At 35.7% G+C, this 17,763-nt stretch overlaps 1 protein-coding gene across 3 annotated transcripts in view; it reads left to right on the top strand.

The window, feature by feature from the left end:
* Positions 1–17,763, top strand: part of LOC138716330 (ribonuclease ZC3H12A-like) — a 191,389-nt gene that overhangs the window by 123,184 nt on the left and 50,442 nt on the right. Inside the window, exon 1 of one of the 3 annotated variants that reach the window (XM_069849297.1) lies at positions 16,541–16,867. The exons of 1 other annotated variant lie outside the window; for it this stretch is intronic. In XM_069849297.1, the coding sequence (XP_069705398.1) occupies positions 16,556–16,867 (312 nt within the window). In that variant the 5' untranslated portion in view covers positions 16,541–16,555. Of the gene's footprint in view, positions 1–16,540; positions 17,506–17,763 lie in introns of those variants that run through there. One more of the 3 variants, XM_069849299.1, reaches the window with a different exon arrangement.

The raw sequence follows: 17,763 nt of genomic DNA on the forward strand, positions 1-17,763 counted from the left end.
AGTAATATAATTGTTTTATAAATTCTAACTTTCAGATTTTTTGACAGCAGACGAGATGACAAACCGACTCAACCAAATAATGACACGGATTTCCCATATTTATTCTGCGTTTAATTTCTTCCCGAGTGTCATTTATATTTGTTATTGTTCCAGAAAATACTAAAGAAAAAAATGAAGTTCATGTATGTGAAACACTAGAACTTATTATTTATGCTTCAATAAAAAATAGTTACATCAGAATACCAAACGCTTTTGAAGATAATCATTTTTTGTACCTCCTGAAAAATTTACTCAAATGGACATGTGAGGTTTCTGCAATTCACGATTCAATTGTGTGCCGGTGCACCGCGGGTTGCAGTTGGGTAAATATATAGTAGGGGGTGTAATGTAATGTAGTTAGTTTGCTTGTATTGTCCGTACTTGAATTTAATTTAGTTATTTTATAGACTGTTTTGTTAAGAACGGTAAGCTCTATATATGACGCTGTAATATGGTGAACTAAAGAATTGGAGCTACGTACGTAAATTTTCCGTGACGCAAATGAGTCATGATTGTATTGATATACAGTACTGTAGTTCTACTGTTGAGACACCCACAATAACCGGTGGAAACGACACGAGTGCCTACGAGATAAGAACAAGACCGTCAACATTGAATAACCTACGTAGAACCACAGTGACATCAGTACGCTTTGGTTACATGGCTGTGCATTGTTTATCTTTGTGTACTACCGTCTGTGTAAACATGTCATTTCCTTCCTGATTCATGAGAGATATGTTGTTGTACGTAATAGATGGTGTTGAACTCCAAATAAAAACAGTCTACAGTATATTATAGTCATTTCGTCTCAGCGTGTCACATTTATGTTGGGACAATTTTTACTTGAGTATAGTAATTTTCAGTGAATTTAATTTTGGGATTCTTTCTATTAATGATACAGTTATTTCTCGATTTGTTTCTCAAACTGTGAAGAAACTTTGAAAAATGATTATTTTATTCTGTTTTATTGGACGAATTCTGTTCTGAATGACTGAATATACGGTATTTGTCATTAAGCAACACCGTTTTTGATGAGGCGGCACTTCACAATTAGTATAGAGTGCCGTCTCCTCGTTTTACAGCGCCTCTCGTACAAGTCATTAAGTCATTCATTGTTTTAATTTATTATTACACTAGCCGTACCCGTGCGCTCCGCTGCACCTTTTAGAAATAAATATAAAGTAATTACATAATTAAAATAGGACGTTTGATCCAGGGAACATTCGTGTTTGATAGAAGGATAAATCGTTTAATATGTTACTTAATTTAAATTGTATTTAAATAATTAAAATGCGATCATTTTGGTCCAGAGAGCACTCAGAAGTTACTGTAATAACATTATAGCATTATGTCCATCTAGAGAAACTACACTTTCCAATGGTGAAATAATACCAATAATTATACAAATCGGTTAATTTACCTTTCGATATTACTTCATACAAACACATAAACATTCTCTGTAGGCTTTGTCTCATAGCTTTCGATTGTTGTTGTCCAAGGCCCCTTATAGACGTAGTCATTTGTTTTCATTTCATTACACGGCCTTAGATGGCATTGTATTTTAATTTGAAAACTCATTTATTTCATTAAATATCAGTCCTATCGAAATTTTGCAAGGAATAAAACTTATCGGAAATCATTTTTAGAGAAACTTTTGCTATCTAACGTATTTCACAAAAATCAATAATAAGCGAGATTTTTCGATTTATTTAATTCAGGCCCCCTTATAACCCCCCTTTTAAATAACGTATTTTGAATGTCATATAGCCTAAAATCTAAGTTACAGCGAACTTAATTTATATTCCAATTTTCATATAAATCGGTTCAGCCATTATCGCGTGAAAAGGTAACAAACATCCAGACAGACAGACAGACAGACAGACAGACATACAAACAAAAATTTCAAAAAAGCGATTTTCGGTTTCAGGGTGATTAATTATATATGTTAGGACCAATTATTTTTGGAAAATCGAAAATTACCAGAAAAATTTCGGCTACAGATTTATTATTAGTATAGATTTCTTCCACTCTGTCTTTTCTTGTCTGTCATCATTTCTTTCACTACCTCATTCCTCTCCCATTACTACCCCAACATATTATATTTATAAGTCCGTACAGACTGATTATTTAGCCCTGACAGCTCGGCGACGCGAAAGAGGGGAAGTAATAGGAGTAGTGGGGAGAGCTACGGAGTAGAGATAAGTGCGAGTGGTTAGTAAAGAAATGCAGTACAGCTTAACTGTACTGGAAACACATCGCTCTACCGCATGCGTAACATCCGATCGCTCTGAATGCAAGCGGCTGACTAACCAGAACACCCCTTGGCGTAATTTAATGGATTCGCCTGACCCAGACGCACATTGTCGGCGACTGTCAGGACTAATAATCGTACTGTATCCCCCTCCTCTACGGCACATTTCCCCTCACTTCACATCCCTATCTATTTGCACTTTTAGACCTCACTGCTAACTTTTTTACATTCTACTTTATTTTAGGTCTTAATTTTCTTTTCTCTCGATTTATTCCCCCCCCCCCACATCATTTCCTTAAGTCATGCTGATTTATCTTCTTGTTTTTCCCTCTTCCTTCATCACTGCTTCCTGCACTATCTCCTACCTCCATCACTCTACTTTTCGCCAGCTTCGATTTGGTTTTTCTTTCCTTCACACTCTTCAGAATGGCCCCCCGCTGCTGTCCACTATTTTCTTTCGATTGCATTGAAGTCATGTGCTGCGTCTGTTTAATTCCAATTCGTGTCACTCCTATTTGTTCTTATTTAATACTTGGCAGTCGTTTAATCGATGAGCATGTACATGAGCTATGGTAGTTTTTGTTCGTGAAAATTGTATTAATAATAATAATAATAAGAAGAAGAAGAAGAAGAAGAAGAAAAAAGAAGATATAATATGTTACTGGAGCTAAGTGACAGCTATGAGCATATTGGATAAGGATAAATGGAAACAAAACGAAGATCATGGTTATTGGAAGATACATAAGGAAGGCAAACGTGCGAATTCTAAATGAAGCAGTAGAAAAAGCTGAAAATACTTGGAGTGTATTATAAGTAGTAACATAAGCTGCTGCCAAGAAGCCAGAAGAAGGATAACAATGGCAAAGGAAGCTTATAATAAAAAGGGAGCATCTTCTGTAGACCTCTGGAAAAATAACTAGGAAGAAACTAGTGAAGTGCTTTGTGTGGAGTCTGACATTGTATGTGACAGAAACATTACGACGAAGTGAAGAAAAACGACTGGGAGCATTTTAAATGTGTATATGGAGAAGAATGGGGCGTGTAAAATGGACAGGCAGAATTAGAAGTGAAGCTATGCTAAAAAGAATGGTGAAGAAAGAATAATGCTGAAAATGATCAGGAAGGAATGGTGAACGGGAGAAAAGTTCGGACCAGAAGAAGATATCAGATGATAGACAACATTGAGATACATGGGTCATATGCGGAGATTAAAAAGGCGGAAAATAGGGAACATTGGAAAATGCTGGGTTTGCAGTGAAAATCTTGCCCTTGGGCAGAACACTATGAATGAATAATGAAAGTGGAAGTACAAAAAATTTGTCATTAATTATTGGCTTTTAATCGTATTAGGTACACTGGCTAAGAAGAAACTGCCCACTGAAGACTGTACTGAAAGGAATAGTGAACGGGAAAATGTTCGGGACAGAAGAAGATATCGTATGATAGACAACATTAAGTTATATAGATAGTATGCAGAGACGAAGAGGAAGACCGAAAATAGGGAAGATTGGAGAATGCTGGGTTTGCAGTGAAGGACCTGCTATCAATGAAAAAATGAATAATAATGTCCTATATCTCCTTGGAGGAGCATATTTTGTTTTTAGATGTTCACTGATATGGCTCAGTGGATAGCGCATGCAGTTCCAAACCATGGTGTCCGTGGTTCGATTCTCGGTGTTGGCGAAAATTTATCTCTATTCCACGGAAAAGAGTGTTTTCCACTTTTCTGTGTCCCCATCATACTGATCACACAGTTACGAAGACCCGCTACGTGATGGTCCAGAGAGAGTGGCTAAAACATCTAGATGATGATGTAGCACCTCACGAAAAGGAAGAAGAAGAATAAGAAGAAGAAGAAGAAGAAGAGGAGGAGGAGGAGAATAAATTTTGATAGGTATTTAAAAGTTAGCCGCTGTGACCTTTTTGGACTCACTGTATTTACAAATTCATCAGCCTAATAAACCCCAGAGGCCCGAGCCTTCTATACCAGCATCAAAAATAATACTACCACCAAGACTTCATCACAGTCTATTTTTACAGTTGCAGATGATAGATGAAATGCGAGGAAGGCGAAGAATGTTGGTGGAAAGATGGAGGGAAACGGGAGTACCCCAAGAACAATCCTCTGCGACGACTGCTTTGTCCACTACAAATTCTACCACCTGGCGGGAATTGAACCAGGGCCGCCTGAATGCAAGAGGATCGTCTAATAGTTATTCTTAGAGATTATTCTATATTTCTAGAAAATGCAATAAAGATCATCAGTAACTGAGGTCCATGCACTTTACTACTTTCACATTGCGTAAGTGTCGCCTTGCGAAGCTGAGAAAAGATACGTTCTTACTGAGAAACCGCATTCCGTGCGCGTTTAGAAAGTTATTTTATAGTAAATGATGGAAAGAGTTCAGTATAGGTTATTTCTTCATCTCCATTACATAACTACCCATCTGTGCGTAAGCAAATATGCAATTAACTGATTTACAGCAACCTTTGTCAGTGAGTGACGACATATCTTCCTCATTGGGAGTTCGGTGCAGTGGTTCTTCCTTGTGACGTGTTGTAACCTCTTCTTTCTTTCAAGCACGGGTAAAATGATTCATTTAAAATAATACATCGGTGCAAACTTAGGATGTTTTTAATTAGACCGTTTAATGAAGTGGGGTGTTTATTTTTTATAATAGCTAAGCTGCAAATTTGTCTAAAACGACTTTAAGAATGAGATTTTGGTTTCGGTATCTAAGGGGGCGATTTAAAATTTTAATGCAATACTGTGTTTTGCTTTTATTCTTAGTTGAAAAAACTGTTCTTCACGTTGATTTTTGTCGTAGAATAATGAGACTATTAGGGTAAAGGTTGGTAATATTGTGATAGTTCTTTTTGAGAATTGATTACAATATTACTGAGCGAGAGAAGGACCGATTTTGTGCAGAAACTTGTCCACAAACATTATCTTAATACGTTGACGCAAAAAAAGATCTTTCTCTCGCTCAGTAAAATTGTAATGAATTATAAAAAAAAAACTATCACAATATTACCAACCTTTACCCTATGTCGCTGAAGTAATAAAGTAGTTGCATTATAAATAATTATGGAAAGTTTCCACAGCGAATTGAATCTACATAATGGGGAGAATAAATGGAAGGAAAAGCAACTGATAAGTACCAGGTGAGCGCATGTTGTTGCAACGTAATTTGGGTTTGTGGGAAAGAAAATATGTGAGCTCCAAACCTGCAGGCCACTTGTCTCACTCAGTTAGTTGCCGTTCCAATGAAGGAACTTAGAGAAATTTTTAAAGTAAAAATAATTCCAGATCACCATCCGAAACACTGCTCAACAGCAGCAGAGAGGAGTTACGTTTGACGTTAGAGTGGAGCGAGAGGCTAACATCGCAATGCTAATTAGTTTAGGGAACCTTGTGAGCAAAGACCAAATTAATTCGTCCTCAAGGTGGTACGCGAAATCTAGGCACCGATTTGTGAACGCGAAAATGCCGAAACATATGGCGAGGTGATTATGTAGATCCATGACCCGTTTCTGTTAGAGTTCATCCCGACATTTGTTTTAGCGCCTTAAGACTTAAGAAAACCACAGGCAGGGTAAGTTGTCTCAATTTAGGAGACTAGCTAATTATTTATACGATGACTCTAATAAAATATGCTCCTATCGACTCTGAGAGCATAATGTAGGATGGGTGGTAAGGGTACGTTTACTATTCTCAACCTAGATATGAGCCGTTCAGAGCAAAAGTGGTGTAAGTCAAAATTGGATAATGAGATTTAAAGTAAAACTTCTGTAAAATACAGCGCGAAGTAGCAATTAATATGTCCTTCTTGCTATCCACTGACTACTAATAGTTTAAATAAATTGAATATTAATTGTTTCTTTGCGATATATTTTACAGAATGTTTACTTTAACCCTCATTACCCATTTTTGACTTACACCACTTCTGCTCTGAACGGCTCATATAAATGATTCACTCGCTGATAGCAACAGCCGTCACTTTTGATGCCGGGCCAGCCAAGCGACCGAGTCCAGCCTCGTCAACCAAGCCCGAAATTATGGAATTGGTAAGGACGAAAGATAAGTTATCTGGTGTGTTATTAATAGCTTAGAAATGGAGTTCATGAGGTAGGAGAACGAGGGGATTCTAGCTTAAGATAACCTGATGGGACCTGATCAAGAGACTCGAACAGGCAATATTGCTTGCTCTTTCTCAAGCCATTCTCGATGTCGCATCTTTTCTGTTTCATGGCTGTACAGAAGCCATAAAATTGTTTCACAAGGTAGAGAAAATAAAATGTATCGAAATTAGACACTCACCGTTAAGAGATTCAATGTAGTGTCATTATGACTTTCACAACCCTTTATTTCGTGAAAGGCGAAATAATGAAAGGAAGAAAGAAAGCCTGCCCCAACAACGTCGTTGCCCACCATAATTTACATTTTGGGTTCTAACCTTGAATTCGTATGTCAAAAGCTGACATGAATAAGACATTCGCTTAGCGTAATACATTATAAATAGGATCATACTGTTCTAGTATACCAACATTTCCGCAGGAATACTTACGAAATGTCAGACGAAAATACATAGGTTCGAATCTAGATATAGAAGTTCTTCAGAGTAGCTAGATCTCACTATAAAATTGTCTAAATATAAATAAAATATGACTTTTTATAAATGCAAAATTTGACGATAATATGAAAATCATAAGCTCTGGCGTCGCCTGGCCTCGAAAAATAATGCCCTGGCGCCGCCAGGCCTGAAATACACCCTTGGTTATTAGAAATAATTCAAAGGTTATTCCTGAAATGAACTAGTTATAAGGTGAATGTTACATTAATTTGTCTTCATTGCTGCTTTTCAATTTTTGAAGTTTTATTTAAATAATAAATTCAATGTTAAACACCGGCGTAGCTCTGACTGTAGCGATTTTGCCTGCTGATTCGGAGTTGCGCGCTGGCGTAGGTTGGATTCCCGCTTTGGCTGATTACTCGCTTGGGTTTTTCCGAAGTTTTCCCAACCTTAAGGCGAATGTCATGTAATCTATAGTGAATCCTCGACCTCATCTCGCCAAATACCATCTCGCTATCACCAATTCCATTGCCGATAAATTACCCAGTAGCTGGTACAGCGTTGTTAAATAACCAAGTAAAAAATCGATGTTATATATCCAAATTGGTTTATGGATTAAATTTAAAACTGTTACAAAGAATGAGTACCAAAGAATAGGCATTAACCAATTGTTGAAAAAAAGTGTACCTGGAACTATGTATAAAGTGACAGGAAATTGTTAGAGGAAAATTGTTTCTTTATGCATGATTTCAGTTATCAGCTTGTTCTTTTACGTGTCTCACATTGCCGATTCTTCATTTAATCTACTTAATATAAATACAAGGTGGGTCAAAAGTCGCTTTCCCCAATATTCGTTCTTACGTTTCATACTTCATACAGATATCATAGGCATAACTTGAATAAACGGATAGCTGGTGTAATAAGTGGTGGGTTGACAACCATGTTCGTGCGTCAACTGTTTTTCCGACGTCATGTCTTGTTATTGTTGTTTTTTTTTGTGTTGGATTGCGTCTCTATGCAATAACTGCTAGTTTCTTGCAATAAATCGCAAATTAACCATAGAACAAACGTGTTTTTGTGCCACAATGTTGGTGGAAGCACTGTAAGAACACATTGTGTATCGAGAAACAGGGGCCTCCATTTTGAACAAAACCTATAATGGAATGTATAGTCAAATGTAAATTGAATATAATTAAATGTAAGGAAGTGTTTGGGGAAAGCGACTTTTAACCCATCCTGTATAGGTTACAATTTGATTTCTTTGTATGTACATATAAGCCTATAATTTTTCAGGATAAACGAAATGAACATTTTCAAATTTTTGTCACATTATGGTAGTACCAGTTTTAACTGTACGGAAATGAAACTTGGGTAGTGGAAGAGAAAGATAACAACGGCTTTCACTTCCTCTGCTTTGTCGTCTTACAAGTCTCTGCGTAGGATAGGCTCAACATTAAACACATTAACATAGCGAGTCTCTCTGGTCTTGAGATCGACACGTTATAGGAACATCGCGGAGACTCTCAGTCATAAGACGTGGTATAGACATCCAGCTCCAGGATTGGAGATAAATCTACACCTGTTGGGAATCGAACCACGGACCACTGGATTGGGAAGCACCTTCTCTGCCAATAGCGCCACAACAACGGACTCTACATGATACAGAATAAATTGAACTCTGTACAAGTTTATGACTGATATGAAAAGAAGTAAAGAAATCGTATATATTGTGCGCTTTTTTTCCACCAATTGTAACTGCTGCAGGCAATAAAGCGTAATCATAAAGGATGATGATGGTGATAATGATTGAATGACAAATTAGATTAGGAAGCAATACTAATACAGTAGAATCTCTATTATCCGTGGTAATGAAGGGGGTGGAGTGAACGGTTAATCGAAAAATCGGATAATCCATACCATAAAATGTTTTAATAAACTAAGTACATAATATTTTCGTAATTTCCTCCATGGTCTTTTCTTTTAATACGCTAGGTAATGAATCAGAAGTCCACTAATTTAAGTATTTTTTTTTTTTTTTTTTTTTTTTTTTTTTACAATTCATGTTTGATTTTCCGATAAGTCAGTAATTAAAACATTATTTATTGTACTTACGTCTGGTTTTCAACGACGGGTTTTTAATGGCCAAAAAAACTTACGACGACTGTCTGTGGAAAGATAGGAATAGTAGAGGTCTCAGTTTGTAGATTTACTAATTTTATACGGTTTATATTTAATTTTTCATTAGCCTAAATCGCTTACAGTTGTAATTCATATCGTATTATGATGTGAGATGAATCACATTTTCTCATTTCCCAAACCACTCAATTACTTGCACTTTTTTTCTGTAGTGCAACATGTTTTCTTTTGACACTTGTAGAAGACATTTTGCCTAGAAGAGTAGGCCATAATGCGTAAGGGTAAAGGTTTATAAAAAACACTCTGTAGAAAAATATTCGTACTAATATAATGTACAATACTTCATTTTTTTTTTCTGCGAGCGAGAAAGACAGACGGATAATCCACCAATCGGTTAATAGGGTGACGGATAATCGGGGTTTTACTGTATTTGCATTGTATAAATGTTTGTTTATCCCATTATTTCTCATTTTGATATTTTCAAATGTATACATTTATAAGATATTCGGTTTTAAATGGAATTCAGGATGCAGTAGACAGTTATTATGGTTTTTAGTCTTCTAATTTAAAGTAGCGTCATCTTTGGCCGAAGGGAGTTCCGGGTCCATATCTCAACAAATTCCAAGTGGAATTTATAGTGGTTGCTCTGGCGACACATTTCTGCAAAGTACATCCGTTTCTCCTGTTATTCCGTAATTTCTTCATAAACAATTATCATTATTTTCCTTGCAACTGTAAATACACTTCCACTTGTTGAACTCCCGGAAATGTAGTAGACACAGTGGGATCCACAACTTCGGTTCCTAGAGGGGCTTGATTTGGCTTGGCTTTTCAAAGGGCCGGATCCGGGACGGAATATTCGTGAATCCGAAGCTGACAGATGGGCCATTCAGCTTCAGCCCTGAAAGAACCAGATCCCTTTCTTAGACGAGTACCTGAAAAGCTCCAGGGCCGGGGGTCCCAAGCCCTCCTATAGAGGAACGCTTGGATCAAAATTATCAGCCACGTACCTCTCACTGTGTAACAAAAGCTAATATGAGGGTAATTCAAAAAGTAAGGTAACAATAGTGAACAATACCTCAAAGATATGACATAATTCGACATTTCATTCTAATATTCGTCAAATTGTCGATTAACAATCTTTATAATCACAACTAATCATAAAATATTTTTGCAGAATTATCTGGACAAGAACTTCTTGATAAATTTCCACGCTTGCAAAGTTAATACAACAAGGACATAACATTCAGAAAAAGAAAGCAAAAAAACTTAGAAAGAGAACTACTGCTACTATATTTATATACATTGCTCCAACTCAACCACAGACTTGGGATACAACACAAATTATCACAAAGATTCTGTACATAGTTAAATTATAAAATATGGAAACTTAACGATACTACGTGAAGTAATATATAAGGTTTTAATTAATAACTTTAGAGCATATAAGATAAACATATACAGTTGCATGTTAATAATGTAATTCATGGGTTTCGTAAATATGTTTTTAGATATTTTAACAATTTTTTACTACAGTAATGTTAATAGGATAATATATGATAATTTAATTGTACACATGTCTAATGTAATTAATTGGAAATATTACTACCTAACAAAACATATGTAATCAATCATAAAACTTATGAAGACGAACATATGTATCAATAATTACTTACCGTTAACATATTAGGAATACCATTACTTTCATAGAATGACAAGCACAAATACTATATTCATTATGATTGAAGTTAAATAGATATCGCATTAACAAGTATCTGAAGTTGCCCCAAAAGGCGAAAACGTTTGTAGGCTACAAATATTTTACTATGTTATATATTTTAACGCGTAATCACTGTATTAGCAAGTGTTAATGAATATTAAAACTAGATAAGTCATATGAATGAAAAACTAAAACCTGTTTTTATACATTTATATCACAGACTTATCTGAAAAACGAAATGAATTGTAAAAAAAGGTAACGAGCTCTCACGGCTGATATATTCCTCCTCTTATTCGAATCTTCCGCCAGGGCCGCAGCAACAGACCACAACTTTATCACGCAGCTGTTAGATGGCGCATATGTTGCGTCAGGCTCTCATTATAAGATGACGGAAACGTGGTCAAATGTGGAAGTGATTCGGTTTTTATGTCTGAAGAGCACTTCACCATCATAAATTCATCATAAACTTGTTGAGGTGATGCGAAATGGCGCTTCCGGTGGGAGGTACTGCACCAACCTTCTTACAGACCCGATCGGGAATTAAGTGATTTCCATATCTTCGGACCGTTGAAAAAGCACCTGGGTGGTAAGCGATTCAACACTGATTCGGCCTTTCAACAAGCCGCCATGATGTGGTTTCAGGGACTTGATGCAGATTTCTTCTATGCTGGCATCGATGCCTTTGATCTACCGTTGGAACAAGTGTTTGGACAAGCATGGTGACTATGTTGAAAAGTAATGTGTACCATTGCCTACTATTGTATATAAATATATCTGCCTGTGAAATAGGCCTGAAGTTTGTCCATGAGAGCTCTTGTTAACCTTAGTTTTTGAAGCACCCTCGTATATACGGGCATGTAATTGTCTTATAAATAGTTATTTATCCGTTATTTCGCGATGCTGTATCAAATTACGAGGTTTTCTAGCGTCGGTTGAATACATGATAGTGAGATGAGACAGAGGATGTGCCATGAATTATCTGACATTCGCCATACAGTTAGGAAATTCCTGCGAAAAAAAAACCGAACCAGGTAATCAGTCCAAGTAGGATTCTAACTCAGCCAGAATACAGCCTCGGATCAGGAGACCAGCTCCTTGCCACTGAATCACGCGATGATTGTAATGTAGTTGATAATATAAACAGCCTGTGAGCATAATCTAATTTTAAATGCTTGCTGTATCGACAGAGCCAACTCAGGTACTGCACAAGTGTTTGTACAACTACACATCATATTTCAATAATTATTTAAAATGTTTTTCGGGAAAGTGAATGGATAGATTGTTAGAAGAGTTTAAGTTAAATGAGGAGAGACCTAAAAGAAACGCAAAATACTTTTTGCAAATATTAGGATTTTCCGAATACGTTTGACAGAGACGATTTTTAAACGTTATTATATATCCCTGCTCTGTAACACTTCCTGCATGACTCATGAAACTCAACATCCGGATCCCAGAGTCGGGCTAGCGCCTTGAGATTTCGGATATCCGTGTGATCTCATTCAATATACTGCATCCGTCTTAAACGATAACTTATTTATTATCTGGTAATTAAGTTTTCATAGCACAGTACAGTGATTCCTATCGTCTTTTCTGTGCTGCTTTTTTATATTTTACTTTGGGGAGGAAAAATGTAATTGCCTTTCCTGAGAATTCGCATAATCTAGAGCCTATATAGAAAGTAATTTATTTGAAATTCGAATCGTCGTGACATTCAATTTTGTATATCAGTTTACATGTCTACAACTATATCAAAGTTCCTCTGTATTTATTTCCTTGCCATTATAGTATTTTGAAAGTGATTTGAGACCAAAAAAAAAAAAAAAGCGAGGGATAGGCCTCATGATAATATAAAGAATACTAGTAAGTTAGTAGCAAAGTTAGACATACACTAGTTACTTAAACTGTACAATTTATAAATTAAACTGTTTTTCCCAAAAGAAAAGAAAGTTATAGCCTGTTGATTATTAGTTTCCATAGTAAATAAGCCACCGTGAATGGGATAATAATAATAATGGAAAGCATCTTCATTCAAACATTTCTACGAATAATTATTATTATTATTATTATTATTATTATTATTATTATTATTATTATTAATATTATTATTATTATTAAAATTGCTATTAAAATTGTTTTTATTAGGGTCATTATTATCATTATTATTACCACCAGTATTATTATTGCAAAAATCATGTAAGTTAGAGTTTCATGAGAATCTACGCTTTGATAATTCTGACACTGAAAAAAAAAATAAATAAATTTTAGCATTTTTGTACATTTGTCTTTTTGTCTGCTCGCATCGATTTTTTTTAAACATGACTTTTGTTCATAATCATTTTTCTTTCTTATTTTTTTGTTATGTTCCACCTTTCGTACTGACTTAAAGCTGGTCTACAGTAAACCGGGAACGGGAACGAGAACGGGAAGCGAAGAACGTGAACGTGAAGTTTTGTTTATTCACAATAAACCGAGAATGGAAACGGCTATGCATATCGATATGTATATCAATAACGATATGTAAGGTCGATATTACGCATTCTGCTGTTATTTCTGTGTCTAATTAATTGACCAATGGCGTTCTCTCATGAGTACAAATCAGCCAACATAAACACAGGTTAACAAACTTCAAAATTTAAGAAATGAAATATTTAAGAATTCAATTCAAGTGTAATCAGCATTATAAAAATATATATATGCAATGGCGAAAATAAAAGTTTATATTCTTACTTGGAGCGTGGCCCGCCGAAATGGTGTGCAACTTGAAAATGGGTCACAGTTCTGCCATCTGTCCGCAATATGCGGAACCCGAATCACGCAAGTGAAGTGGGTAGGCATTAGTTACATTCATATTCTTGCTTAGATGTACAACAAACGATTTCGTTTATGTGTCTTATGAACGATAGTGCTGGAAAATAAATCACTGGAAACAGGAATGTTAAGAATGTTAACATGATATGAATTCTTAACGAAACGCGTAACATATAGTTGTTATTAGAATGTACGTCATCATGAAATCATGTTTTATTTGTGTAGGCCTATTTATTTAATTTTATGTGTTAATAATAAAGTCTTGGACCCATATACTAGTATAATAACAACTGTCATGATTTAATATGATTTAAAATGGTTAGGTATATTTTTATTCACCTTTTTATGAGGCCCTTTTTTTTTTGGTTAAATTTAGACAATTTTGTTTGATTGTATTACAATCTATATAATCATATTTGTTTATTGTTCCACTGTTATTATTATTATTATTGTTTTATTGCTTTTTCCTGTATCTCATTAACCTTCGTCTTATTCATAAATACGTCTAGCTTATCTTACTGCGCTGTTGCTCGCAGTTTACTTAGCGGTAATTTATTATCCTCTGTATTTAGCATGACTACTCGCTATATTATCGGTGAGAAGAAAATGCGGACCTGAATTTCATTTAGGGTCATATCTTTGTAGTTTTGAGAATGGTACTCATAGTTTTAAAGTAAAATTAAAGAAAAACTATTATTATTATTATTATTATTATTATTATTATTATTATTATCATCATCATCATCATCATCATCATCGTTATTGGTATTATTAGTACTGAAGTCGCTTTAACAAACTTCTAAATTATGTGGTAAGTTAAGGAACATATTTGTATGATTATTTACTGAGAATGACTCTTTTTTATCCGATAATGCATTTTATGTAAAAAAAAAAATACTTTCTGAAACTTAATGGAGACACCGGCGAAGGCCAGACGGTAGGTGCATTTGTTGTTGACCCGGAGGTGCGCTCGGACATCGGTTCGATTCCAGCTTGGGCTGATTACCTAATTGGGTCTCTTGACGTTGTTTTTTTTTCAACTGTAAGGCGAATGTCAGGTATGCGAATTCTCAACTCGCCAAATATCGCCTCACTATTACTAATTTCATCGATGCTAAATAATAACTTAGTAGTTGATACAGCTCATTAACAGACTAAAAACTTAACATAATGAATTAAACTAGTAGATAGTATATGTTAGGAAATACCTTTTCGTAGTGTATTCATGCATGACAGGCATATATCATAGTTCCGAAAAAGCATATTGTATGTATGTAATGTAGCAAGCATGCATGTTTTTCCGCATAAATACTTGGTATCTCTTGCCAAAGTTTCAGAAATATCTATTGTCAGATTCACACACGCGAATATTTCGTGTATTTGTAATAAAAAATAGTTTTTTTAAGTGTACAGAATTTTAGACTTTCACATTGATTGTGTACAGAAAAAGAGTTGTGGTTTCACCCCACTTCTCTTCTGACTACAGTAAAAAGAACTGTTAAAACGTCGTGATATGTACTGTATGGTCTGTCCACAGACATTTCCTGCAAATGTTCTTCTTCACGTGTTTCAAAACGGCGTATTTGTGAATTTCTGAGATGAGCGTTGCATGAGATTATTGAACATATTGCTAACTTCATAGTTTGATAAATCATTGAAAAGATTTTTTTTTGTTTTAGTTATTGAGAGCCGAAAAGTTATAAAATGATTTACATCCGAAAGTTCAACATTGAGGCTATTTTTATTATAAAACTCATGTGGCTTAATGTATAGTTGAAAAGCATAGAAATTTTATAGAATGATTGTTCATTGCAAGCGTTGGAATCTATTATAGTTTTATTTTCTCAGCACACGTAAAAGTGATACATTTGGCACGCGTTTCTAAATTTGGATGTAGCATTAAGAGAAATCTTAAATAAATTAGAAGATTGTTTAGTTCCTCCTAGAATTCTAGCCATTTTCATCTCCAAAAATAAATAAATAATTAAACTTGTTTGTGGCTTTTTGCCTGTAGGTATTGCTGGTAAAAATAACGTGATAAATAGACTAAAATTGTATACAAATGTGAATGCACTTAATTATGAAGTAACTACCTGGTTTTCTCCCGGAATCTTGCAAGTTATTATATTTTGAAAGGATGTGACGTTCGGTATTGATGTTTATTAGTGTTTTTATTCCTTGCGTTAGATGCCAATATGCCAAGGTGACAGCTGTAGTCCTTATATAGTCGTACCAAGTGTTGAGACACACCTATGACTAGGCAATTCTGATTGGTTCGGCCAGAAATCATTACCTACTTCAGCCATATCATATTTAAATTAATCCACACATTTATTTCAGAACGGGGGAACACCAGCACAACATTTAGTTTTTTTTGTCCTGTAATAAAAAATAACGTAAGAGCTTGCCCTGTATTTAGGTAGTGCTACGTCCATGGGCCCGAAAAAATGTTGCGCCTCCCGCCAACTAACTTATACAAATACCACACATTTAACAGTCAAATTAAAAAAAAAAAAAAGTGGCATGTAACAATTTAACATTAAGCTGCTGTATAAAGCAGGCATTTGTGAAGTAGAAAAATATCTAATCTTTATTTTCAGTTTGATTTTCCTATTTTCTCAAAAATTGCCGCTCTACGAATTTTCCGTTCTGAACCCGGGCCCATGCATAAATATAGGCCTGGTAAGAGCCGTCTGTGAATTGATCTGAAGATATGTATGATTAAAAGTCATGATATTTGGTGAAACCAGTCAGAATTGGTAAGTCCTATGGCATTCTTTACTTGATTGGCAAGTAAAATATTGCAGGCCATGCTTTTAGTGTGCACGCTTCAACTTTTTTTAATGGAGATTCTAGTGACAGCCAAGATGATAGCATTATTTCCCAGAGTTACACATCGAAATATTAGAGTCTTATTTTTAACCGAAGAATGTAAAGATGATTTCTCTGCGCAGATAGCCTACGACTTAGAAATCGGCACCAAATCTTTGTCGGTCGATAACCTAATTCATTAGCACGAGAAATGAAATGAGGACTGATTTCATTGTATATGTTTGGGGAAGTGGAACCCGTCTAAAATTGTGTGTGAAGACCTTCAGACCCGGAAGTAGCGTCACGAATCAGCTGGCCGCGCTAATTCAGGTCAGCGGCCTGCCTGGCTGGACTGGCCTGCAGGTGGCAATTCCGTCTCCCGGATCCTCACGGAGCGATGATTGGCTGACGTGTTGTGACGTTCACTCGGCCGGCGGTCCGTCGTCCGCCCCTGTTAATCGTGGCCTACAGTCTTCGGCTTGTGTAGTTTCTCATTACATTGTGAGTGCTATGACAGTAACCGACAAGGTGAGGGGATTGTAATTTAGGAGTGAATTTGTGTAGTGTGAGGACGCCACATGCCCAGGCGTCTTCGCAAAGTGTTGCCTGTAAAGTGAGTCTAATATTATTCACCTTGAAAATGGCGTTGCAGTTCCGTAACACGCTTTAAAAATTTGTTCGTCTTAGCGATTCCTCAATGAAATTCGTCCTTGATGATGTGGAGATGGCGCTATTGAATGACCAATGTGAAATTCATCGGCAAAGTGTCTCAGTTGGAAATCGGTGTTTATATTTCTTCTAGATGCTGATTATCATGCCGAAAAGATGTAGGATTGTTAGACAGTTCTTGATGTTTAATTTGATTTTGTTTATAACACGTGCAAAATCAGGTGTTTGAAAAGTGACATCGACAAAAATTGAGTTAGCTATGCTAGCACACTATTATTCTTTCTCTGCTGTCCATTAATAAGTGTCAGAAGACGCGTGAACTTGGTTGTTAAATGTTGGTCCAGTGTGGTGTAAGTGACATATCCAATGAAACAGGTGGACGTAGTAGCCGGTCCTGCTTCGGTCGCCTGCAACAATCAAATAGTGGAGAGTTCTTCCAAATGGTGGTGGTGTTGAATCAGTGTTCGAAAGAGAGGGACAGTTCAACTCCGATCTCGGTGCGTTATTTTCATTTTATTACAACCTAAACAGAATAATTTTATTTAGTTAATGTTGTATTTTAATTACATTGTCTTCTAGCGTCAGTGCGGCATGTTGTGTTCTGATGCATTAGTTGTAAGTGATAAAAATATATAAATCTTTTATTTTTATTACAATAACAGACATAGCTTATGCATTTGTCAAGGATGTTAATTCTTTATCGTTCTGAGTAAGGATTTCTTTTAGGTTTTATTATTTTATCAATAGTAACAGTT

The sequence above is a fragment of the Periplaneta americana genome, chromosome 16 (assembly GCF_040183065.1).
Source record: "Periplaneta americana isolate PAMFEO1 chromosome 16, P.americana_PAMFEO1_priV1, whole genome shotgun sequence".
NCBI classification, from domain to species: domain Eukaryota; kingdom Metazoa; phylum Arthropoda; class Insecta; order Blattodea; family Blattidae; genus Periplaneta; species Periplaneta americana.